Source organism: Scyliorhinus torazame, chromosome 4 (genome assembly GCF_047496885.1).
Source record: "Scyliorhinus torazame isolate Kashiwa2021f chromosome 4, sScyTor2.1, whole genome shotgun sequence".
Taxonomy (NCBI): Eukaryota; Metazoa; Chordata; class Chondrichthyes; order Carcharhiniformes; family Scyliorhinidae; genus Scyliorhinus; species Scyliorhinus torazame.
Window position 1 is genome coordinate 102,087,366 of NC_092710.1, and position 23,861 is coordinate 102,111,226.

Genomic DNA, 23,861 nt, shown 5'->3' on the forward strand with positions numbered 1-23,861 from the left:
GCTGAACCCTGGTGGGGAGGGCAGGTAGAGGGCGGGCTCTGAGAGCAGTGATGGTGAAGGTGGGCATTTCCAGCTGCCTCTGGGTGCTGCAGTATTGTTCCAATGACATTTGCATCAAAACAATGCTGAGAACCCTCTCTATCAAAAAGAGGCAAGCAACCTTAACACATTATAACACATAATACCTCAAACACGGGGTGGAATTCCCCAGTCCGCCAGCCACGTGTTCCTCGGTGGCGCGATTCTCCGTTCCCACCACCTGCCAATGGGATTTCCCATTGTGGCCAGGCCATGCCACCGGGAAACCCGCAGAGGTAGGCGCGCTGCCAGCGGAACAGAGATTCCCGTTGGCAGAGAATCCCACCCATGTTCTTTTATTTAATTCCATTCCAGACATTTTATCCCACCCTGGATCAGGAATAGTGATCAAACGTAAATGCCGCCTGGCTCATTGGCCTGTGCACCAAGTGTGAAAGCACATGAGCCATGCAAAATTAGGGTCATTTGCATGCTCAATGGGTTTAATCGCCCTTTCAATTGTCGGCGGGCGCGCTTCCAACTCGATTGTCACCGCCAACTAGAATTTCATTCGAGGCACCATGACATCAGGAGGTGCGCCCAACATCTTCTCGCATGGTTTCATGCGAGTTCGGGTCAGGTGCATGCCAGCTCAAGCTCGGTAAAATTCTGGCCCAGGAATGGGAACCTTGCGTGCAGAATCACAGAATCCTTACAGTGCCCATCAAGTCTGCACGGGGTCTCAGAAACAGACTACCTGGTCCCACTGCAGCCCAGGAGGGACATTGTGCACCCCAGCTATTATTCTGTTGGAGATCTTGGTAACAACAGATCAGTACCACACAGCATTGTATTTTGCCCAATAGCATTTTACTACATGGTCTAAAGTTGTAACAGTTCAATATCTGTAGTTAGAATTTATAGATGTGTGTGTGCTCAATGCACTCAACACCCTTCCAAACATCCTGTGGAATATTTGTCTTCCAGGAAGGAAACATTTTATTCCACATGTTTTTCTTTTACTTTAACACTGCCAATCAAGATGACGGTCAGCAGCCATTCCAAAGACTGTAGAACAGAGGGAGGCCTTTCAGCCCATCGTGTCTGTGCTGGCTCGCTGCAAATACACCCAACTGGTCTCACTCCCACTCCCCTGAGCCCAAAGTGCATACTGTGGTTTTCAGGGTCACAGATTTCCCTCTCCTTTAGCTGATACTCCATAATGATATTGTTCAAAAATTGGACCCTAGATTTCAATTCACTTCCCCTCCCCACAATTAACACCCATTCTGAATAGGAGCTCGAGGCACATTTTCCATTATATGTACTCTACTGAGAAAAAAATGACCTTTAATAAGATTTCTCTTTGCTAAGTTTTCATGAGGTTTTATTTTCTTTATTCTTCATTTATCCATATTAGGCAATGATTAAATGTGAATAACAGTAATAGCAGAAGTAACGTTTATTATTACTTTTGCTCACATGTTACCCACGTAAGGGCCCTTCCTGTTGATTCCCTTATTTGCTATTTCTTTCAATTTATTGCGATCATTTTTGGTCCATGGATCTTTAATGGACATCTACCTTTAAGTTGAGCAGGATAAGTGAGGAACTCAAAAGTTGCAAAATAGTACACTGTACTATGAAGATTTAGATTTTGAACAGATGATCTTAAGACTTTATGGTACCCCAGTGATTGGAGAGATTCGGTTTAATTAGTTGGTCGGTGGCAAATGGATTGGCCAGGGATGGTATTCTGACTGGCAACAGACAGCGATTGGGTCCTGCCAGGTGGGGAGTTTTTTAGCGAACCCAGGAGAAATCTCCTGGTGCTGAGAACAGAGGCTGTGTTTGTGGTTTCTTTCCTCGTAAATAAAGGCACCCTAGGTAAAACCTTTGAATAAGTAAACTGGTCGAAAGTACCTGAGGTTTTACAGGTACAACAATAACTTCCTGGCTCCCCAGCATCAGATTTGGGGGAGATTCCAATGATGAGTTTGGGAACCCCTCTTGGAAGTTCCCATGTAAGGGTTTACCTAACAATTGTGCAGAAGTGCTAACTTCTACTGGACAATTACGCTGGGCTAGAAACCATCTGACAAAGCAATTTAAATCGTTAACTTTGGATGTTTCGGCTAGTTTTACACTCATAGTTACTCTGAAAGAGTTAGAAGGAAAGCGTTTTCAGAGTAACTATTTTAAACACTCAGATCGGACCCCGCATTGGACACCCCATAAAACCCAGACCCCCCCAGGGGGCTTGCCTATATCTCCCCCCCCCCCCCAACTACGTACCCCACGGTATTCCTCACCAGCATGGTTTACCCACCATCCTCTTTCGACCTGATCGGGCCCAACCACATATCAGCACGACAACTGCCCCCCCGACCCGAAACCCCCCCTCAGTCCACCTGACCACCTTCCCGACTGAAACAACCCCACCGACCCGACACCCCCTCTGACCCACCTCCCCGACCTGAACAACACGTCCCCGACTCAAACCGACACCACTCTCCTGACCTGCCCCCGACCCAGCCCCATGCCCTCACCCGCACTCCCTCCACTGTCTGACTCCACCCCAATGTATGAACCCCCACCCCCACCTTATGTACAAACCTACCCCATTTCTGAATCCCCACCATGTCCAGGTCCTCCTCCCCATGTCCGGATACCCTGCACATCTGGACACCCCATCCCTATCCGGATGGATCCGGCCCGCCCATGTCCGGACCCCCTTGCCAAGTCCAGATTCCCCTCACTCATGTCTGGATCTCCCGTCCCCACCACCGATACCCGAACCCCCACATCACATTGGCTTACCGTAGATACTTACCTGCTCCTTTCCTTGAGACCTTTAAACTCACCTGCTTTACGGCAGCTAGTACGGTAAAAAGAGGGCGTGCCCTCCTTTGCTTCGTGCATTTTGCACTTTGCCCCCCCCCCGGGCCGTGGACCCGCTTCACATATTTGGCGTCACCCGGTCTGAGTCAGGAGGGCCAAGCAAGACCGGAGCTTTCCAAGTTAAATCGATGCAGACTGGCAATCCGCCGCTGGTTGCTACTCCGAGGAGGTTACAGGCCAATGAATTCTATCAATGTATGGACTTTATCAGTGTGGAGAAAATCGACATTCCAAAAATATAAAATGATTTTTTCAGGGTCAGAGAGATGTTGCGGAATGATTATAAAGTTACTACACCATTAAAAACCCTCATTCAACACCTCATTCAACAAGTCCCCGACTCAAAGCGACACCCCTCTCCTGACCTGCCCCCGACCCTGCCCCATGTCCTCACCCGCACTCCCTCCACTGTCTTGACTCCACCCCAATGTATGAACCCCCACCCCCACCTTATGTACAAACCTGGTACAAAAATTGGACTTTAACCTGGTGTTGTAAGACTTCTTACTGTGCTCACCCCAGTCCAACGCCGGCATCTCCACATCATGGCTACCATCGACACCGCAAACTGCCGGCTCAAAGTGGAGAGGATCTCCAGGAAAATCGTGCATATAGACACTGACATTAAGTTTCTACAAAGATGCAAGAATGGACTTTAACCTGGTGTTTTAAGATTTCTGTCATTCAACAAGGTGTAACTTGTGGTTTTGGCAGTGTTACAGTGACCGTGTGAGAATGCAAGTTCCCATTTTTTTTTAATTCAGAAAAATATACTTTATTCATAAAATTTATCATAAACATTACAGAACATTTCGAATTGTCTTGACTGTACATTTCCGGCAGAGTTACCCATTGCCTTGACTTTGTTCCATTCAATTTTGATAATATTATGCACATCACTCTTTACGTTACAATTCCTTCTTAAATATTTACATTGTCATGTTTCTTTTATACATTGGAGTGTTGGTGGCCCAGACCGAGGGGGGGTTTACACTGTTACCCGCCCCTCGGTGTACATTTGCTGTTAAAACCTTACACAGTGGTCTTTCCCCATTGCGCCTTGGCGGCAGCTGCCCCAAGCTTGAGTGCGTCCCTCAGCACGTAGTCCTGGACCTTGGAATGTGCCAGTCTGCAACACTCAGTCGAGGACAAATCTTTGCACTGGAAGATCAGCAAGTTTCAGGCAGACCAAAGAGCGTCTTTCACCGAGTTGATGACCTTCCAGCAGCAGTTGATGTTTGTCTCGGTGTGTGTCCCTGGAAACAGTCCGTAGAGCACAGAGTCCTGTGTCACAGAGCTGCTCGGGATAAACCTTGACAAGTACCACTGCATGTCTCTCCAGACCTTCTTTGCAAAGGCACATCCCACAAGGAGGTGGGTGACCGTCTCATTTCCCCCACAGCCACTCCGAGGGCAGCGTGCATTGGCGCAGGAGATTTCCCATTGGCTGCACTCAGGAGCCTATCCTCTGTACAAAGTACAATCACTTAGAGCAGCTTCCGGTTTTGCACGTTTAACTGCGCCTGTGCAAGCTCCTGTGCAATTACTGCCAGCTCCAGGGGCGTAATGATAGAGAATGCTGACAGTTTCACCATCATTATTGCCACAAAAAGTGTCCTATTAATGAGTCTCAGGTTGTACTCTTTAATGGAATTAAAATGATCGGATTTACATATTCCAGTCCAATGACATAACAACACTAATAAAAGTTCAAATGTTAAAAGCGCATTATGTCGAATAACTGACCCATGTCCTAAATGGTACCTGCTTTGCACACATGTCCACTCAAAGTGCTTTACGTACAAAGAAATCTGTAATTGCAGCAATTATGTTTTGAAGTGTGTTAACTCTGATGGGTGAAAGCAGCATTCGTGACTCCCTGAAACGGGCAGAGTGACTGCAAATACAGTCATGGGGCCACTGTGAAAGCTGACTACAACCCTTCCTCCCGAGAAAGTTGGAATTAAATCCGCGTAGGAGTTCAATCATCTTGAGAATTCAATAAGTAGTGGGTATTGGGCTTACCTGCCATGTCGATAGCGAAGGGCCTGTCTGGTCTCCAGCCTGTGTACCAACCGACCACGCGTCCTTGTTCAACCAACGGTCGCTCGTAGCGGCGGCCGCCCACCAACCCGACTGGCCACACGGACACTTTACGGGTCAAGCGCATCTGCAAAAAAAGTGTCAAGACGCACAATGCAGTGACCTGCAGACGTACCAGGCTCAGCAACCACCACGAAGCACAAAACAAGCCAATATAACATCCAGTAAATCTTGCTGGGATGGAGCATTTGCGATGTACCCAATGATCAATAGCCTGCTGGGGAAACATACTGTCCCGGTTCGCAGGTAAAGGGAAATGCAAAGGATGCAGCCATGTGGTCCCCATTCAGGCAGTCACTGTCCTGAAGATGTAATTAGCAGAAATAATTTTACTAGAATGGTGCTTCATTAGGGCTGTTAGGAGCAAAGGAATGGTACAATGTAGTTTATCTAAACATATTTTTATATCCCTATTTTGATGGTAAACACTCCGAAAATCATTTTTAAAATTTGATGATCGAATTTTACATTTACACACTATACAGAAGATGATTGAAATGGTTATTATTTATAGTTTCCATGCTTTTCCTTTTTGCCCCCCACCACCCCCTTGTCTCCCGCCCGCTCTTTTCTGCTATTCGGGCTCTGTCTTGGGCCCTTTCGTCTGCCATAGATGTTATTATCTATCGTTCATCTTGTTTTAGTTCTTATGGCTTTGAGGGGGGACCTCGATTTCTGCCTGGGTACCCTCCCAGCGTTTCCTTAGATTCCTCCCTTGCTGCCCCTACCCTGTTCCTGTCTCCTTTGTGTGGCCCTGGTGGTTCCTATACGTCCCCTCGCAGCCCCCCCCCTCCCTTTCTATCCATTATTAGCTTCAAACAAGTCCTCGAACAGGCCGACAACTTGCCCCCATGCTTTGTGGAAACCATCATCCGAACCTTGGATGGTGTATTTGATCTTCTCCAGATGGAGAAATTCTGCCAGGTCTGCCAGCCATTCCGCAGCTGCTGATCGCCAGCCGAGCAGGATTCTCCGGTGTGGGATTATGGAAGCAAAAGCTAGGGGGTCGGCCCTCTTCTTGTTCGGGCTGGTCTGATACTCCAAACACTGCTTCTCTCGGGCATGGCTCCACCCTGGTCTCCACAACCTTCAACATTGCCTCGAAGAAGGCTGCCCAGAACCCAACAGATCTGGGGCAAGCTCAGAACATGTGGGCATGGTTGGCCAGGCCTCCCTGGCACCGTTCACACTTGTCCTTCACCTTTGGGAAGAACCTGTTCATTTTGGTTCTTGTTAGGTGCGCTCTGTGCACCACTTTAAGCTGCATGAAGCTTAGCCTTGCACGGGAGGAGGTTGTTCACTCCTACTTGGTTATTCACTCCAGAGTCCCCACCCTATTTCCCTCCCTAGTTCATCCTCCCACTTCTGTCTTGTTCCGTCCAATGGTACTCTCGACCTTTCTAAAAGTCGTTCCTATATGTCCCCGCAGTTTCCTTTTTCCGTACTGTCCATGTTCAGTAGCTCCTCCAACATTGTTTCTCTCGGGGCTCTAAGGTACCTCGTCATCTCCTTGCGGAGAAAGTTTTTGACTTGTAAATGGTCGAGTTCATGTCTGTTCAGTAGTTCCAGTCTCTCCATCAGCTTGTTTAAGGTCACAAGTCTGTCCCCTGTGTAAAAGTCCCTGACCGCTAGAATCCCTCCATCCTGTCTCCACCTCTAAAAGGTGGCGTCTAGCATAGCTGGTGGGAACCGGTGGTTACCACAGATGGGGTCCATGGTGGACACCTCAGTTAAATTGAAGTGTTGTTTCATCTGGTTCCAGGTACTTAGTGGTGCTGCTACCACTGGGCTGGATGTGTACTTTGCAGGTGAGGATGGGAGCGCAGCCGTGGCGAGGGCTCGGAGGGTCGTTCCAGTGCGGGAGGACTCCAACCTCACCCAGTCCGTGCTCGGTTCCCTTACCCATCCCCTCACCCTCGCGGCTGTGGTTGCTCAGTGGTAGTATTGCAGGTTCGGGAGGACCAGGCCACCCATATTTCTTCTCCTATGCAATGTTGTCTTGGTGATGCTTGGATTCTTCCCCCACCCCCCGCCCCCCCCCACCCCCACCCCCCCCCCACTCCTCCACCCCCCCCCACTCCTCCACCCCATACAACCACCATAATCATTTTATCTATTCTTTGAAAAAAGGCCTTGGGGATGAAGATCGGTACAGATCTAAACAGGAAGAGCAACCTCGGCAGTACGTTCATCTTGATTGTCTGCACCCTTCCTGCCAGGGAGATTGGGAGTGCATCCCATCTCTGTAGGTTCTTTTTTAACTTCCTCTGCCATCTTATATGAAAGAAATTGCTAGAACTAGAGGGGGACTATTTTATAATCGCGAAACATCCAGTACATTAAAAGACAATATTTCAATAAGTTAGACGATCCCATTAAATACTTGTCATAAAAAAGAAATGGGCCAATAGTGTCGAATCCCTACGGGATAAACCGTACTTACCTGGTAGACGCATCCCTGCACTCTGGGGTTTCCCAGTGTTAGGGGGGGCCATCCAAAATGGCCGTGGTTGCCGTTCTCACCACGAGGCCGGGCCCCTGCTCTCCGGGGTTTCCCTTTGTCCAGGGGGCACCCAACATGTCCACCAACTGTGCGTAGGCCACGTGGGTGCACCCCTGCTCTCCCGGGGTTTCCCTTTGTTTAGGGACCCTGCAAAGTGGCTGCTTGCAGTGCCATCCTGTTCCCTCAACCTGCATCCTACTTGCTGAAGCCAATCTGAAACCCATCCCTTTCTTATCCCTGTATTACCCTTGTGGTCCACCTTCCCTCCCCCCTCTGTCCCCCTTTCTACCCCCTCCCACTCTGTCTCCCCCCTCCCTATTCCCCCACTTACATTAACACTCTGAAGGACAGAGCACATTCAAAATGCACGACACCAGCAGAATAAAAAGTTGTTCGTGCCACAATGACTGATCATTCTGATGCTCTGATCGTTTGGAATGGGTTAGGGTGATTACAATACAAAGGAATCGCCTTTGTAGGACTCACATCCTCTGCATTCAGCATCAGGCCTTCTCCACAGTCCCGTGGGTTTTAGCAGATGAATACAATTTTTCTTAGTTAATGATTCAGTCCTTTAAACCGATTAAACTTCCACTGATGACTGACGTTAGTCAATAGATTTTAAAACACTGAAATGTTTACTGCATTAATTAGGTTCCTTGCCCTCATAATACTACCGCTGAGTCTGGTATTTGGATCAGTTCTGCACTGTTTAAAATTCTGCATTCATCACTTTAATCCTACAGTCAAAGATTGCCAACAGCAGTTATTTGGTTTGTGGGAACAGTACTCAACTGAAATGGCTGAGAACATGTGCACACAGTGACGTTCTCAAACACAATTAAAAAATACGTGAATTTTCAGCATCTTTCATGAGCTCAGGCCATCCCAAATCAGCCATGGAAAAATGAAGACTTGCATTTATATTGTGCTTTTCATCTTAAAACTGCCCCGAGCGACACAAGTCCTGCGGTTCCATTTGGCAGAGAAGGTCCCTTATTTAGAGCCACGGAGATGGGTGGTCTGCTATATCCTGAAACAATCTTCTTACAATTGATGATGATTGTTTTATGTTCAGCACCATCCACAACTCCTCAGATACAAAGCAGTCCATGCCCATACACAGCAAGACCTGGGCAATATCCAGGCTCGGGCTGATAAACAGCAAGTAACATTTGCATCACACAAGTGCCAGGCAATGGCCGTCTCTAACAAGAGAGGATCTAACTGCCGTGCCTTGACCTTCAATGGCATTACCATCGCTGAATGCCCCCACTATCAATGTCCAGGGGATAACCCTTGACCAGAAACTGAACAGGACTAACCATATAAATACTGTGGCTACCAAAGCAGGTCAGAGGCTGTGAATTCAGTAACTCACCTCCTGACCCCCCGCACCCCCCCCCCCCCCCCCTCCCAACCAAAGCTTGTCCACCACCTACAAGGCACAAGCCATGAGTGTGAAGGAATACTCTCCACTTGCCTGGACGAGTGCAGCTCCAACAACACCTAAGCCCACTTGATTGATACCCCATTTACTACCTTAAACATTCACTGTCTTCACCACTAATGCATAGTGGCAGTAATAATAAAACATGTTCTGCAACAATTTGTCAAACCTTCTTCCAACCCTGTGATCTCTACCATCTGGAAGGACAAGGGCAGCAGATGCATGGGAACCCCACCACCTGGCTGTTCCCCTCCAAATCACATACTACCCAAAAAAATAGTATTAAATTGTTCTGTAATTGATTATGACAGCCTAGTAACTGATCTATGCTCACTATGCTTGATTGGTTAAGCCTGGGTGTGGACTCAGAACAAAATAAACAGGCACACAGAAGCTACCAGAGGCTAAGCCGTAAGCATGAGCGTAGACATTTTGTGATTGCAGAGATACTTGGCGGGCTCTCTGTTCCCCCAACCGCATGTTTCTTGGTGCCGCGCATTTGCTGGTTGCGGGATTCTCTGTTCCCGCCGTTTGTCAATGGTAGTTCACATTGAAGACATCCTATGCTGCCGGCAAACCTGCTGGTGGGGGTGCGCTGCCAGCGGGTACAGAGGGCGGGATTCTCCGACCCACCGCCGGGTGGGAGAATCGCCGGGGGTTGGCGTGAATCCCGCCCTCACCACCCTCCTAATTCTCCCGACCCCCAAAAACCGGCCCGGCGTGAGTTGCGCCGCCCGCCTTGGAGAATGGCGGGGTCTGGCGCGACTCAATGGGTGCCGGGGCTGTCCGAAATCTCCGGCCCGCGGTGGGCCGAAGTCCCGCCCGTCTGTTGCTGGTCCCACCGGCATAAATTGGAGTAGGTCCCTTACCGCCGGGATCTGGCAGCGCGGGCGGGCTCTGGGGTTCTTGGGGGGGGGCACTGAGGGGATCTGGCCCTGGGAGGTGCCCCCCCACGGTGGCCTGGCCCGCGGTCGAGGCGCAGGCGTGCCTGTGCCGTGGGGGACACTCTATCCTTCCGCACCAGAGGCTGTGGTCCTCCGCCATTCCTGGTGCAGAAGCGAATCCCTCTGCGCATGCGCGGGGATGACACCAGCACGTGCTGGAGCTCCCGTGCATGCGCCGGCCGGCGGAGGCCCTTCGGTGCCGGTTGGCGTGGCGCCAAGCCCCTTTCCCGCTGCCCGACGGGGCGCCAACAACTCTGGGCCTAGCCCCTGAAAGTGCGGAGGACTCCGCACCTTAGGGGCGGCCCAACGCCGGAGTGGTTCAACGCCACTCCGACCCGCCGGGACCCCCCGCCCCACCGGGTAGGGGTGAATCCCGCCCAGAGAATCACAATGGCTGGAGAATTCCAGCCATTTTAAAATTTCTAAATAAACCTGTTGCACACTTAAAAACGGGCGCCATCTCTTCATTACTCTGAGATATATATAATGTTCAGTGACTTGGAAATGTATTAGTGTTCCTTCACTGTCGCTGGATCAGAATCCAGGAACTCCCTCCCTAACAGCACTGTGGGTTTACCTACACCACATGGACTGCAGCGGTTCAAGAAGGCGGCTCGCCACCACCTTCTCAAAGGATGGGCATCAAGTACTGGCCGAGACAACGATGCTCACAACCCGTGAAAGAATAAAAATGAGAAATGTGGCAGTTAAAGTCTAAATCCTGAAGTAGCTTTGTGCTATTCCGCCACCTTCCAAACACAGCGAGGATCAAAAGAAAGCAACGGTAGGGGACCATAATCTGGATAAGCTTCTTCCTTCAGTGCTACAAATTCTAATTGGATAGTGAGGCAGGCAAGTACACTCTTGGGGAACTGGCACCCAAAATACCAAGTTGAAAAAAAAAAGGGTTCAGGGAGCCCAACAGTGTAACAGTTGATTAAAGTGATCTCCCCTTTTCCTCACTTCCCCAGAGAGCTAAACTCTCCGAATCTCCACCATCTTCCCTTTGTTAGAGGTGTTTCACTACTCGCACAGTCTACACTTCACCTCTTGCAATTTTAAATCCAAACCTGATAACTGCACTTTTGCCGTCACCTCTCCCGTGGTATTTTGGACATTTCAATGCCGAATCCTTGGCAATTGTCTGACTGCCTTGCCTTATTTCACATTATTTTTCTGCTTTCTATTAACATGGTAATGTATGATTGGTTTCTTGCATATAAACACTGCTTTATTACCTCTTATTTAAAATACGTCTTTTTTGTTTTTAACAATCCCAGTGCATAACAAAATAAATTACGCATTTGGGCTGTGGTGTGTTTAGAATGGAATTAAAATTCCAGACTGTGTTCCAAATATGGGCCGGGAAAGCATTTGGATGCAGTAGCAGATGCCCGTTGGCAGATTGGTAGCTTTGACTGCTGTTTTATTTCACTGAAAGGTTCTGCATACTCTCCAAGTGTCATTCACGACGGTTGAATAAGTATTGCTTATTTTGATGTGAGTCATTTGGGAATATAACCCATTGCTTCATGCGTTTCCTGTCTGCATCACTCTTGTTGGCTAAAACTCTCTCTTAATAGTTCCCTTGGGTTGACAGCCTGCCCTATATTTTATTGAAAGGGGTTAATTACACTGTGTAAAATCTGCACAGTACAACTGGATATGAAGTAGATGAATAGGGCTTCCCGCATTTTAATCTCTCCATTATTAGTATTATTCCTGGGCCCTTACCCCTGGGATTCCCTCCCAGAACCTCGTCGCCTCTCTAGCTCTTGTCGAAGGTTCTGTCATTGTTGGCTATCCCTCGCTTCAAGGATGATGTTTACTCAAGTTTCTGCAATTGGTCTTCATGTGACTGACTGAACAGGCTGATTCTCGAGTGGCAGATTTTGGGAACATGAGGCAGGCCATCCCATGAGGCAGTAGGATTTCCTTCCTTTGCTTTCCTTCTCTGCCGTTGCTCTGCTTCATCATTAAGACGTAGTGACTCAAAGCGTGAAGCCGCTTGTTTGACAAGTTGCAGCCATTTTACACGATTGACAGCAACTGCCTCCCAGTCATTAACAATCAATGCTGCTGCGCTTGAGAGTGAGTTTGAAGCATGTTCTTTGTCCTCCCAGGAAGGTTGGTCAATTGAGAATTAAGAAAACAGGTCCTGAAGGCGGAGAGGATTTTCAGCCATCGTAATTGATCTTTGCAGTAGTTTTACCAGAATACTTGTAATACTGGCCTCGAGAAGGTCACTGGCATTTGTTCGACAGTCCTCCCATTGAATCCAGAGGATGCAGCAGAGGCATCACTGGCGGAGTTTCTCTGGCGCTATTTCATGTCGCTCATTCACAGCCCACATCTCACTGCTATATAGTAATGGTAAAGGTAAAGTCCCCATTGTCCCATAGGCTGCTTTTCCCCTTTGTTTGGGGGGGGGGGGGGGGCGCTGTGTGATGGCGATTTATCCTGGATCACCACACCTCAGGCGAGGGGGAAGTTTGAGAAGGCAGGGCATTCATGAAAAACCTAAAATAGTACACTGCAGTGGACTACAGAACTGCTTCATAAAACTCACCTGTTTGACCAAGCTTTTCATTCCCTGCCCCAGCAATTCCTTATCCTAAAATCATAGAAATTTACACCGGGAAAGGAGGCCATCCAGGCTGTTGTATCCATGTCAGCCCTTTGTGGCTCCATGCCATATTTTGTTTAATGACGCTCCTCAGAACCGCCTTAGGAAACTAAAGATGCAATATAAATGCAAGTTGTTGTTCATCCAGATAGGCACAGATGAAACTGGTAAGTTGAAGTTTTGTGTGTGTGCTTTTATGGTCCGCAGCCCATTACTTTCATTAAAATGTCATGAACGTTTTACTAACATTTTATTAAAACTCTCCCCGGCATTGCCACCTTTGATGGCCATGACATGTTGGATGAGTGCAATAAACATTAATGATCAGGAATGGGGATTCGAGCTGCCAGTTTACACTTTGGCTAAAGAGCATTAGCACTGGAACAGTTCATTGTGAATTCGGGGATGACCCAGTGTGTCCAACTCCAGATATCCGCTCATCTTAGTAGCAGAATTCCGGCGATATGATCCTGGCTGACAAAGCTTCTCCAATGGGAGAAAAATGGCCATGCTCTTCTGAGAGGCAGCTGTTCCCAGCTCCCTCAGCCTGTATGTTGAATACTCCAGTTTTTAAATCAGCGCTCAGAAAATGTGCTCCTGTTCGATAAAAGTAAGTTTTCAATTCTGAAGTGGTTCAACCTACAGGAAAATTTGAGGAAGCAGCAAAGTCACTGGAGCTGATATCAGTGATATTTAAACAAATACAGACATGGGAAAGACCCCGTTCCATCCAGTTTGTCCCACGCAACATTGATGCCTTGTGGATCACAATATATAGTCTCCTTGGAGAGGCAAAAAGGAAACAGATTTAAAACCCTGGACAAATTGGGGGTTAAAAAAATCTGGCAAGTTTCCTCTCTGAACCCTTCTCCGTGGCAATCAAATTAGATTTGGAGGTAGACTAATGATTGTAGTGGTAACTCCCACCTTCAAACAGCAGGAACCTGAAAGGTTGGCTAAACAGAAGAAATTAGTTCCGGTCACTAAGCCAACACCTTGGCTATCTAGAGATCATCGGTAAGCCTGGGAAGAGGACATTCTGCGCATGTCTTGAAGACCTGAACAGGGCTTTATGGAGAAGTCACAGACTGATGACATAGCCATACTCACTGAATCATACCTTACAGGTAATGCCCAGACACTGCCCTCACCCTTCCTGGGTATGCCCTGTCCATCCGACAGGATAGACCCAGCAGAGGTGACACGGCACAGTGTTAAGCAGATGGGAGGGAATTGTTCTCGACATAGCCTCCAAACCTCATGACGTCTCTTGGCATCAGGTCAAATCTGGGCAAGGAAACGTCCTGCTGGTTACAAACTTCTGGACTCGGTAGCACAAGTGGATAGCACAGGTTTGATTCCCGGCTTGGGTCACTGTCTGTGCGGAGTATGCACATTCTCCCCGTGTGTGCGTGGGTTCCTCCGGATGCTCCGGTTTCCTCCCACAGTCCAAAGACGTGCAGGTGCAGCCAAACAGGCGCCGGAGTGTGGTGACTAGGGGATTTTCACAGTAACTTCATTGCAGTGTTAATGTAAGCCTACTTGTGACAATAATAAAGATTATTATTATGGATGTGTAATCCTAGCCAACAATGCCAACATCCTGTGACAGCATTTTTAAAAAATCCAGTCTATGCGCACTGACTGTACACAGGATCAGCGAGTATTTATAATGACAATATATAACAAATCATGTCTAAACATTTTATCGTTATCTAACAGTTCCTTGAGATTATATCAGCATAATCTAATTTTAGTTAACTATATAAAGTGGTTTGGTAGATTGTAAAATCAATTATTCAGCAGTGAATGATTCAGCTGGAAAGAAGTATAGGAATCTTTTTCTGGAATAGATGGGAGGAAGTAAAGTTGGATTCTGATTGAACAGAGGAACATTGGATTTAGTAGTGGGCCATTCGGCCCCTCGAGCCTGTTCCACCATTCAGTAAAACCATGGCTGATCTGGTTGTGCCTCAACTCCACTCTCTTCTCTTCCCCCATAACCTGTGACTCCCTTGTCTATGAGAAATCTGTCTACCTCAGCCCGGAATAAATTCAACCACCCAACCTCCACTGCCCTCTGGGGAAGGAAATTCCACAGATTGACAACTCTCAGAGAAAGAAAAACTCATCTCCATCTTAAATGATCAACCTCTTACTCTTAACCTGGGTCTCCTGGTTCTTGTCTCCCCCACAAGGGGAAACACCCCCCTACCCTATCAAATCCCCTCAGGGTCTTATATATTTCAATAGGATCTCCTCTCATTCTTCTAAACTCCACTGAGTTTGGACCCAACCCATTCAACTTTTCTTCATAGGCTAAGTCCCTTAATTCCATGAATGAGTTGTCTGAACCTTCTCTGAACTGCTACTAAAACAATTATATATTTTTTTCAAAGAAGGAGAACAAAGCTGTGCACAGTATTCCAGATGTGGTCTCACCAAGAGCCTGGACAACTGGAGTAAAACTTCTCTACTTTCATATTCCATTCCCCTTGTACAAAACCCAACATTCCATTTGCGTTGCTAATGACTTGCTGTACCTGTTTACCAACATTTTGTGATTCATGTACCCATGTATCTCTCTGCACCTCAGAGTTCTGCAATCCCTTGCCATTTAAGTAATATTCAGCTTTTCTAGTCTTCCTGCCAAAGTGAAGAATCTCACATTTTCTCACGTTACTTTCCATCTGCCAATTTTTTGCCTACTAGTTTAACGTGTCTTATGTCCTGTTGCACACACTCTACAAGACAACTTGTCAAGAGAGACATGTCGCTGAAGCTTTTCATCTTGCACTCCTGAGGACAAACACAAGAATACCAAATTTCAAACAATCGCAACAATTTATACGCAGGAATAAAGAGTGCTGATCGGTTGACACGTCAATGAGTGCACAATGAAAAACTTCAGCAACATGTCTTTCTTTTCAGCAATATTCAACTTCTGTACTACCCAGTGACTATTTGATATTTTAAGTGTTAGTCCCTGACATATACATTTTTAAAAAACCTTCCCTTGTTGACTTGCTTTTGCTCGTTTCTTAACCCTATCTTTCTTTCCTCTCTTTTGTTCTTCTTCTGTTCCTGATTTGAGTTCACCCGCTCAGACTTGCACTTCCTTCCAGTCCTTGTGTTGTCTGTTTTTCAATCCTTTAATCTGGTTTGTTAAGGGGGTATCCTGTTGCATGCCCTACTCACTGCCCTGCTTTCCTCACTCCGCTTCTGACAGCTCACGCTAAAATCTACAAGAAAATGTCTGATGGCAAAAGGCTTAGATATTCTGCTAAAGCAACGGAAGGCTCAAGGTTTTGGGAGAAAAGAAAGACATGAAAAGAAACACAGACATGCATTTCTGTAGCACTCTTTGTAACCTTAGAATGTCACAAAGTATCTCAAAGTATCTCTGTCACAAAGAAACCCTTACGTAACAAACATCTTTGGAACGGTCTTGAAATTTTCACATGATTCCTACCATTCGTAGCTCTCAGAACCATTGAATTCCTACAGTGCAGAACGAGGCCTGTCTGCACATCAAGTTTGCACCGACCCACTGAAAGAACACCCTACCAAGACCCACTCCTCCACCCTGTCCCTGGTGGCACGGTGGCACAGTGGTTAGCACTGCTGCCTCACAGCTCCAGGGACCCAGGTTCAATTCCAGTCTCGGGTGACTGTCTGTGTGGAGTTTGCACATGCTCCCCGTGTGTGCGTGGGTTTCCACCGGGTGCTCCGGTTCCCTCCCACTGTCCAAAGATGTGCAGGTTAGGTGGATTGGCCATGATAAATTGCTCCTTAGTGTCAAAAAGGTTAGGTGGGGTTGCGGGGATAAGGTGGAGGCTTGGGCTTAAGTAGGGTACCCTTTCCAGGTGCCGGTTCAGACTCAACGGGCCGAATGGCCTACTTCCACACTGTAAATGCTATGATTTCTATGAACATCAGCCAACCTGCACATCTTATAATAATAATCTTTATTGTCACAAGTAGGCTTACATTAACACTGCAATGAAGTTACTGTGAAAAGCCCTTGGACTGTGGGAGGACCCCGGAGCACCCGGAGGAAACCCACGCAGACAGGGGTAGGAAACGCAAACTCCACACCGACACCACACAGACAGTCACGCAGGCTGGAATTGAACCCGTAACAATTGTGCCACCGTGGTTTGGGGAAGGGTCTCGGAATTCCACTCCCCTTTTGTGTGTAAAAGGCCTTCCCGATTTCATACTTTTAAAATTGTGCTCCTTCCTTCCCCATCAGATCTACCCAGTCTATTCCTTTCTAAACACTTCAATTAGATCATCCATTATTCTTTCACAATCAGGGGAACACAAATCCCTCTGTACCTTTCACATCGAAAGCCACCGGTGAATGATTGAAGGATAAAATTAGAATCCGTTTGAAATCCCAAATGACAGGAATAAAGGTCTGTCATTATGATTAGTATTCTTGTCCCTAGTCTATTAAATCTCTATTGGCGAGAGTCAACCTCATTAAGCAACATCACTATTCAGGTAATGTTTGGCTACTGGATAGAGGAGGTTGAATTTTGACATACTGAATAGGAGTGAGAAGAAGTTCTAAACTTCTATTGGCTGGAACTTTCCAAGGTGGGGGAGGCGGGCTGGGTAAGGTGGGTGGGGGAAGGTTGGTGGGTGCAAGATTTGCAATTTCGGCAATTAGTAAATTACATTTATGCGGACAAAAAAGAGACCGGGAGCAAAGGAGGATTCAACCAAATAATTTACATGCTGCATGGAATTCTCCCGGTGTGTTTACTATTGTTTATTATATGTTACAGATCGCTCCGGGGTTGTGATTCAGCCTCCTAGTCGCACCCGACTTTGTGTCGGGACGAGGTCATTGAATCTCACGAGAGGCCTTGCGCGAAATAGGCGAAAAAATCTTGCGAGACGTCGCAATCTGGACCTCGCTCCCATTGGACATGATCCGGATCTGCATATTTAAATGAAACATTCTGCTTATTTATATATGTGTTCACGGGATTGTCCTGACATCCAGGACGGATGGCTGCGCCTGGGAGACCTCGTCAAGGCGTCATTTAGTATTGGGTTCCACAAATGTGGGCCTGTTTTAATAGCACTTGGGGGGGGGGGGGGGGATCTTCCAGGCCATTAGAGACCCCTGATGGTCAGGGATAGGGAAGGATAGTACCCTGGCACTCCCTCTGGCACCTGGGCATCTTAGCACTGCCAGGCTGGCAGGGGCACTGCCAGGGTTCAGGCTTGGGGGGGGGGCCTTAGCAGGTGGAGGGGGGGCTGTTAGGGGGTGTGGGTTACTGCCAGGGATCAGGCTTGGGGGGCCTTGCCAGGTGGAGGGGGTGTGTTAGGGGGGGGTGGGTTGGGGTGGGGGTGGGGGGTTTAGAAACAGGGTGGGGGGGCTGAAAGTGGGGGAGGGGGGAAGATCCAGCCAGCCAGGCGGCCCGATCTGCGAGGAATCTTTTCTGTTGGGCCTGCCAACAGGATATGACTCAAGTGCGGCCTTGGCAGAGAGAAACTCCCCAAGGCCAAAAAAACCACAAAAGTGCTGTTGAGTGGCAAGGTGCTTCTCGTCACTTCAGCCGCCAAGTAACACCCAGCTAAATGCACACAAAACGGGACATAGATTTATTTTCCATTGAATTGCATCCAGGGAGTCCAACTGGTTGTGACAAGTATTTGGGCTGAAAACTAACAGACATATTTTTTAAAATTCAAGACCAATAGCATGCATTATGTAGCAACTTTAACTGGAAAAATGTGACAAAGTGTTTCACAGAGATAGAAGAAATTACAATGAAGGCTGGTCAAAGAAGGAGAGGTGACTAAAATTTTCAAAGACCAGAAACATTTTCAAAGGTGATGGAGGTATTTCTATCTGTGTAAAAAAGGGACAGCTTTGACAAAGGGGAGCTCGAAACGTTAGCTCTTTTCTCTCCCTACAGATGCTGAGATTTTCCAGCATTGTCTTTTTTGGTTTTATTTCTATCTGTGTTTCTGTTTTCATTTTTGTTAGGCAATCGTTTAACGGATTATGGAATAAGGTGTTGAGATCAGGGGCAGCACGGTAGCATGGTGGTTAGCACAGTTGCTTCACAGCTCCAGGGTCCCAGGTTCGATTCCAGCTTGGCTCACTGTCTATGCGAAGTCTGCAAGTTCTTCCCGTGTTTGCGTGGGTTTCCTCCGGGTGCTCCGGTTCCTCCCACAGTCCAAAGATGTGCAGGTTAGGTGGATTGGCCATGATAAATTGCCCTTAGTGTCCAAAGAGGTTTCATAGATTTCATAGAATTTACAATGCAGAGGGAGGCCATTCGGCCCAGCGAGTCTGCACCGGCTCTTGGAAAGAGCATCCTGCCCACGGTCAACACCTCCACCCTATCCCCATAACCCAGTAACCCCACCCAACACTAAGGGCAATCTTTGGACACTAAGGGCAATTTATCATGGCCAATCCACCTAACCCACACATCTTTGGACTGTGGGAGGAAACCGGAGCACCCGGAGGAAACCCACGCACACACGGGGAGGATGTGCAGACTCCGAACAGACAGTGACCCAAGCCGGAATCGAACCTGGGACCTTGGAGCTGTTAAGCAATTGTGCTAACCACAATGCTACCGTGCTGCCCTGGTTAAGTGGGGTGTACTGTGTTATGGGGTTGGGGTGGAGGCTTGGGCTTAAGTAGAGTGCTCTTTCCAGGGGCTGGGACAGACTCGCTGGGCCGAATGGCCTCATTCTGCACTGTAAATTCTATGATTCTATGAATGGGGTGGTGGACAGATTTGAGGGGCTGAATTGCATTCCTAAAAAGTGAGATTTCATAAGGAAATTTCAGAAGGTTAGCACCTCAGCCGCCCAGTGACAGGACAACAGGGAAATGTTGTAGGTGAAGGTTACTATGATAGGCAGAGGTACTGGGTGAGAGCGCATGATGACTCAAGGAGCAAGAGAGTGGGTGGCCGGATTCTTGGCGTGGCACTGGAGGTCCTGGTGGAGGAGGCAGAGAACAGGAAGAGGGACAAAGAGGTCATACAGGCAGCTGATGCACCGCATGTGGGAGCAGAACACCTAGCTCATGACAGCCTGAAATGCTGGTCCCAGGCCATGGCTCCATGCCACAAGAAATATAATGACTTGACGTGAGCGGTCAAGGTAAGATTCCATCTCAAAAACAATTTTTTCATTAGATGCATTACAACCAGCATCGCAAACTCAATACTATCTACTATACACCGGCATTCACTCAGCCCAAGTGAGTCCATGCCCAAATTCAGCAAGACCTGACAATATCCAGTCTTGGGCTGACAGGTGGCAAGCAACACATGTGTCAGGCAATGTCCTTCCTACAAGAGAGGATCTAACACTGCCCCTTGAATTTCAATGGCATTACGATTGCTGAATCACCCACACTAAACATCCTGGGGGTTACCATTGATCAGAAATTGAACTGGATTAGCTACATTAATACAGGGCAGGTCAAAGGCTGGGAATCCTACTGCGAGTGACTCGCCTCATGACCCCACAAATCCTGTTCACCATCTAGAAGGTCAGAAGTGTAATGGAATACTCTCCACTTGCTTGGATGATTGCAGTTCCAACAACACTCAAGAAGCTCGACACCATGCAGGACAAAGCAGCCCATGTGATTGCTTCTCCTTCCACAAACATTCACTCCCTCCACCAGCGACGAACAGTGACAGCCATATGTACCATCCACAAGATGCACTGCAGTAACTCACCAAGGTTCCTTGGCAGCACCTTCCAAACCCATGACCACCACCATCTAGAAGTACAAGGGCAGCAGATACCTGGGAACTCCACCACCTAGAGGTTCCCCTCCAAATCACTCACCATCCTGACTTGGAAATGTATTTGGATTTCGGCGGCAGCGGTGCGCAGGGGCCTTCTTGGAGGTGAGTAGTGAATTTAAAAGCACTTACCTTTACAGGAGCAGCCCTTTGGATTTCGGCGGCAGCGGTGCGCAGGGGCCTTCTTGGAGGTGAGTAGTGAATTTAAAAGCACTTACCTTTACAGGAGCAGCCCTTTGGATTTCGGCGGCAGCGGTGCGCAGGGGCCTTCTGGGAGGTGAGTAGTTAGTTTAAAAGCACTTACCTTTACAGGAGCAGCCCTTTGGATTTCGGCGGCAGCGGTGCGCAGGGGCCTTCTTGGAGGTGAGTAGTGAATTTAAAAGCACTTACCTTTACAGGAGCAGCCCTTTGGATTTCGGCGGCAGCGGTGCGCAGGGGCCTTCTGGGAGGTGAGTAGTTAGTTTAAAAGCACTTACCTTTACAGGAGCAGCCCTTTGGATTTCGGCGGCAGCGGTGCGCAGGGGCCTTCTTGGAGGTGAGTAGTGAATTTAAAAGCACTTACCTTTACAGGAGCAGCCCTTTGGATTTCGGCGGGAACCGGAAGTTCGACCTCTGGCAAGCCCCCCCCCCCCCAACCAATAAATTCTGGTGGAGAGGAAACCCGAGACACTACACGTGTAGTGTCTCCCACCCACCCTCCTCCTCTAACCTAATAATAAGACCCATTGGTGTAAGGTAAGTGCCATATTTTATTATTATATTATTAGCATTGTGCAGGTCAAGGATTGGAGGTGGAGGAGCAGTCTCTGTCAGCGAGAGAACCTGAGAACATCTCAGAAGGTAAGCAAGTGATTTTTACTTTTATACCTGTTTTTCAAATTGTGTGTGTCGGGGGGAAACTGAAGTGACATCACAGAAAAGCTGTGACCTGAGTGGCTGGTTGGGATTCTAACCTAAATTTTTTTGAGTATTTGGGAACTAATTAAACATAATAACTTAATTATAATTTAGAGGATATCTAAGCCAGAGATCGGAGAATATTATAGTTAGCTATCGCATTTCTATTAGAAATCTAGTGCTAGGAAACAGATAGTTGACAGTAACTTTGAAATTTAAAAAAAGTATTTATAAAAAAAAAAGACAAATTTTAATTTTAATTAATTGACGCAATGTCAGTTAGAGGGGTGCTGTGCTCTGACTGTGAGATGTGGCAGGTCCGGGAGGCTTCCAGCGTCCCGGATGGCTTCATCTGCAGAAAGTGCACCCAACTGCAGCTCCTCACAGACCGCATGGTTCGGTTGGAGCAGCAATTGGATGCACTTAGGAGCATGCAGGTGGCGGAAAGCGTCATAGATCGCAGTTATGTAAGTGTGGTCACACCCAAGGTGCAGGCAGAGAAATGGGTGACCACCAGAAAGGGCAGGCAGTCAGTGCAGGAATCCCCTGTGGTTGTCCCCCTCTCGAACAGATATACCCCTTTGGATACTGTCGGGGGGGATAGCCTATCAGGGGAAAACAGCAGCAGCCAGAGCAGTGGCACCACGGCTGGCTCTGATGTTCAGAAGGGAGGGTCAAAGCGCAGAAGAGTAATAGTTATAGGGGACTCTATAGTCAGGGGCACAGATAGGCGCTTCTGTGGACGTGAAAGAGACTCCAGGATGGTATGTTGCCTCCCTGGTGCCAGGGTCCAGGATGTCTCCGAACGGGTAGAGGGAATCCTGAAGGGGGAGGGCAAACAGGCAGAGGTCGTTGTACATATTGGTACTAACGACATAGGCAGGAAGGGGCATGAGGTCCTGCAGCAGGAGTTCAGGGAGCTAGGCAGAAAGTTAAAAGACAGGACCTCGAGGGTTGTAATCTCGGGATTACTCCCTGTGCCACGTGCCAGTGAGGCTAGAAATAGGAAGATAGAGCAGACAAACACGTGGCTAAACAGCTGGTGTAGGAGGGAGGGTTTCTGTTATCTGGACCACTGGGAGCTCTTCCGGGGCAGGTGTGACCTGTATAAGATGGACGGGTTGCATCTAAACCGGAGAGGCATAAATATCCTGGCCGCGAGGTTTGCTAGTGTCACACGGGAGGGTTTAAACTAGTATGGCAGGGGGGTGGGCACGGGAGCAATAGGTCAGAAGGTGAGAGCATTGAGGGAGAACTAGGGAATAGGGACAGTGTGGCTCTGAGGCAGCGCAGACGGGGAGAAGTTGCTGAACACAGTGGGTCTGGTGGCCTGAAGTGCATATGTTTTAATGCAAGGAGCATTACGGGTAAGGCAGATGAACTTAGAGCTTGGATTACTACTTGGAACTATGATGTTGTTGCCATTACAGAGACCTGGTTGAGGGAAGGGCAGGATTGGCAGCTAAACGTTCCAGGATTTAGATGTTTCAGGCGGGATAGAGGGGGATGTAAAAGGGGAGGCGGAGTTGCGCTACTTGTTCAGGAGAGTATCACAGCTATACAGCGAGAGGACACCTCAGAGGGCAGTGAGGCTATATGGGTAGAGATCAGGAATAAGAAGGGTGCAGTCACAATGTTGGGGGTATACTACAGGCCTCCCAACAGCCAGCGGGAGATAGAGGAGCAGATAGGTAGACAGATTTTGGAAAAGAGTAAAAACAACAGGGTTGTGGTGATGGGAGACTTCAACTTCCCCAATATTGACTGGGACTCACTTAGTGCCAGGGGCTTAGACGGGGCAGAGTTTGTAAGGAGCATCCAGGAGGGCTTCTTAAAACAATATGTAAACAGTCCAACTAGGGAAGGGGCGGTACTGGACCTGGTATTGGGGAATGAGCCCGGCCAGGTGGTAGATGTTTCAGTAGGGGAGCATTTCGGTAACAGTGACCACAATTCAGTAAGTTTTAAAGTACTGGTGGACAAGGATAAGAGTGGTCCGAGGATGAATGTGCTAAACTGGGGGAAGGCTAATTATAACAATATTAGGCGGGAACTGAAGAACATAGATTGGGGGCGGATGTTTGAGGGCAAATCAACATCTGACATGTGGGAGGCTTTCAAGTGTCAGTTGAAAGGAATACAGGACAGGCATGTTCCTGTGAGGAAGAAAGATAAATACGGCAATTTTCGGGAACCTTGGATGACGAGTGATATTGTAGGCCTCGTCAAAAAGAAAAAGGAGGCATTTGTCAGGGCTAAAAGGCTGGGAACAGACGAAGCCTGTGTGGCATATAAGGAAAGTAGGAAGGAACTTAAGCAAGGAGTCAGGAGGGCTAGAAGGGGTCATGAAAAGTCATTGGCAAATAGGGTTAAGGAAAATCCCAAGGCTTTTTACACTTACATAAAAAGCAAGAGGGTAGCCAGGGAAAGGGTTGGCCCACTGAAGGATAGGCAAGGGAATCTATGTGTGGAGCCAGAGGAAATGGGCGAGGTACTAAATGAATACTTTGCATCAGTATTCACCAAAGAGAAGGAATTGGTAGATGTTGAGTCTGGAGAAGGGGGTGTAGATAGCCTGGGTCACATTGTGATCCAAAAAGACGAGGTGTTGGGTGTC

General features: G+C 47.9%; 1 protein-coding gene across 1 annotated transcript in view; it reads right to left on the reverse strand.

The window, feature by feature from the left end:
* b3gat2 (beta-1,3-glucuronyltransferase 2 (glucuronosyltransferase S)) overlaps nucleotides 1-23,861 on the reverse strand; it is a 185,516-nt gene that overhangs the window by 39,029 nt on the left and 122,626 nt on the right. The window contains exon 2 of the mRNA XM_072498388.1: nucleotides 4,945-5,089. Within this exon, the coding sequence (XP_072354489.1) occupies nucleotides 4,945-5,089 (145 nt within the window). The remainder of the gene's footprint in view (nucleotides 1-4,944; nucleotides 5,090-23,861) is intronic.